This window comes from Marmota marmota, unplaced genomic scaffold (assembly GCF_001458135.2).
Source record: "Marmota marmota marmota unplaced genomic scaffold, marMar, whole genome shotgun sequence".
Classification (NCBI taxonomy): domain Eukaryota; kingdom Metazoa; phylum Chordata; class Mammalia; order Rodentia; family Sciuridae; genus Marmota; species Marmota marmota.
In genome coordinates, this window is record NW_025999929.1 from 1,568,683 (window position 1) to 1,571,485 (window position 2,803).

Genomic DNA, 2,803 nt, shown 5'->3' on the forward strand with positions numbered 1-2,803 from the left:
CCTGAGTCACGGCGGGGGCGGCCAGGAGACCGGCCACCACCCTGCAGCCCACCAAGGCCGGCTCACCTCATGGTACCTGAACCAGGCGGGCGGTGACCTGGGCCATTTGGCGAGCGCGGCGGCGGCAGCGGCGGCCGCGGGCTACCCCGGGCAGCAGCAGAACTTCCACTCGGTGCGGGAGATGTTTGAGTCGCAGCGGATCGGCTTGAACAACTCTCCGGTGAACGGGAATAGTAGCTGTCAGATGGCCTTCCCCGCCAGCCAGTCTCTGTATCGCACGTCCGGGGCTTTTGTCTATGACTGTAGCAAGTTTTGACCCCCTTCCTTGTCCTGGCACCGTCAAAGTCGAACTGAATAGAATCCCAAAGCAGGAACAGCCGAAAGAATCCATCAATGCAAAATCGAAACTAAAAAATATGCAATTTAAAATACGAGAGATATTCAGCACACCAGCAAACAGATTCCCTTTCCCAAATTCAACTCACCAGCACCAGCTCAAAGAAAACTATTTTCTTAAAAGATTAATCCAGAGCCACGTCCACTTTGCCTTATCTAAATAAACAAAAACGTAAACTATTTTGTACAGAGACAGCAAAATCATGGTTTATTAAAGGACAGTGTTACTCCAGATAACACGTAAGTTTCTTCTTGCTTTTCAGAGACTCGCTTTCCTGCTCCTCTCCTCTCCCTTCCCCTGCCTTCTTCCTTGCCTCTCACCTGTAAGATATTATTTTATCCTATGTTGAAAGGAGGGAGAAAGTCCCCGTATATGAAAATCGCTTTCTTTTTATTCATGGACTTGTTTTAAAATGTAAATTGCAACATAGTAATTTATTTTTAATTTGTAGTTGGATGTCGTGGACCAAACGCCAGAAAGTGTTTCCAAAACCTGACGTTAAATTGTCTGAAACTTTAAATTGTGCTTTTTTTCCTCATTATAAAAAGGGAAACTGTATTAATCTTATTCTATCATCTTTTCTTTCTTTTTTTGTTGAACATATTCATTGTTTGTTTATTAATAAATTGCCATTCAGTTTGAATGAGACTTATGTCTGGATACTTTAATACAGCTTTAATATAAAGAAAGATTTCAGAGATAAAACACACTAGGAGTTATCTGCTCTCCGCCTAAATCTCTGAAAAAGAGAAACTCTCTGAGTAGTCCATGTAAAATTTCACTGAAATTCTTTTTGTTTAGATCTTTTTTTTTTTTTTCCTGCAGCATCTTCTGCAAAATGTACTGTACAGTCAACTTGCTTTGTGGCTAGTAAAAAAGATAATTTCCTAAACAGATTTGAGTTGGCATATAAACAAATACTTTTTTCTCAGTAATGACAGAACATGATTTGGAAATCTTAAGCCCATGAATCAGCAGCAGTCTTACTACAGTGATACCTGTGTGTAGAGAGATGCAAATGTGCCTGAAGATATACACAGATGGATATTTGGCTCATGTTTCCCATATAAAATTGCATTACATATTATACATCCCTGTGAGCCAGATGCTGAATAGATTTTTTTCCTATTAATTTCAGTCTTTTGTAAGAGGAAAAATAAACCAGTTTTTAAGTATATGTATATAACTCATCCACATTTACAATCCTTCGTGTGTTATGTAGAAGGGTTGATTTTTTTTTTTAAAGATACAAATATACTGCGGGTTGGAAAGGGATATTTAATCTTTGGGTAACTATTTTAGAAGATATGTTTGTAGAACAATTATTTTCGAAAAAAAAGATTTAAAGTAATAACAAGAAGGAAGGCGACAAGGGCAGAACATTTAGTCTGGGGTGGTTTCTTTTCAAACCAATTTTTCTTGTTAATTTACAGTTAAACCTAGGGGGGCAATTCGGATTGCCCCCTCCCCCCCTTTTGTAAATAACCCAGGAAATGTAATAAATTCATTATCTTAGGGTGATCTGCCCTGTCAATCAGACTTTGGGGAGATGGCGATTTGATTACAGACATTCAGGGCCTTTCAGTTTGTTTTCGAGATAATGCAGTTTCCTATCTGCCGCTCCTATCTAGAGACAACACTTAAGCAGTAATTGCAGTTGCTTGTTGTCAAAATTTGATCATTGTTAAAGGATTGCTGCAAATAAATACACTCTAATTTCAGTCAAAAACTTCTCTACGTGGCCTCTGATTCGCTCGGTCCCCTCCCCCAGAGCCGTAACCTAATAGCGGGGGAAGATCGCAGCGGTGCTGGCGCGGTGTCTCTCCATTCGGGTCAGGCCGGCTCTGGCTGGCGTTTTTAAATCTTCCTTTGGGCTGTCGCAGCCCTAGGACCTAGGACCTAGGGCTGCTTGGAGTTTCTCAGAATGACCCTTTCCTGGGGGATAAGATGGGGAGGGGGGTGAAAGGAAAGAATCCAGCGACCAATCTAGTGGAGTTGGTGCTTTGCTCCACTTTGGGGAACCCAAGGTGGAGCTGGGATCTGCGTGTAAAGGGTCTGGCGGCCGGAGCTGGGTTGTCTAGGCCCAGATGGGGAGCGGCAGCAGGTGACCCTACAGCCCTGTCGGGTTGACAGGCTTCGAGGCTGAGTAGCTGGAGAGCGTACAGTTTTCGGTATATCTGGTGCAACTCTTTGCAGAGGGGACTGGGGGTGGCTAGTGGAGCCCCGTGGCCCACCGCTGGCTTTCCAGCTGGGGCCCCGAAATCTTGCGAGTAGCGTCGGACCCCGACGCCGGCTTCTGGGACGCCGCTCCCGGATGGGAACGCTCTTCAGCTAATTAGCTGTAATTACCCACTGCGGCTCGGGGCCCGGCTTCTGTTTGCGTTTGGAGCTCTTTCCTCCTCCCAC

General features: G+C 44.3%; 1 protein-coding gene across 1 annotated transcript in view; it reads left to right on the forward strand.

Moving 5' to 3' along the window:
* The window catches only part of Foxc1 (forkhead box C1), a gene marked incomplete at its 5' end in the record, with an annotated part of 2,033 nt that extends 988 nt beyond the window's left edge, over nucleotides 1–1,045 (forward strand). The window contains one exon of the mRNA XM_015506113.1: nucleotides 7–1,045. Within this exon, the coding sequence (XP_015361599.1) occupies nucleotides 7–316 (310 nt within the window). The remainder of the gene's footprint in view (nucleotides 1–6) is intronic.
* Between the last annotated feature and the right edge of the window lie 1,758 nt (nucleotides 1,046–2,803).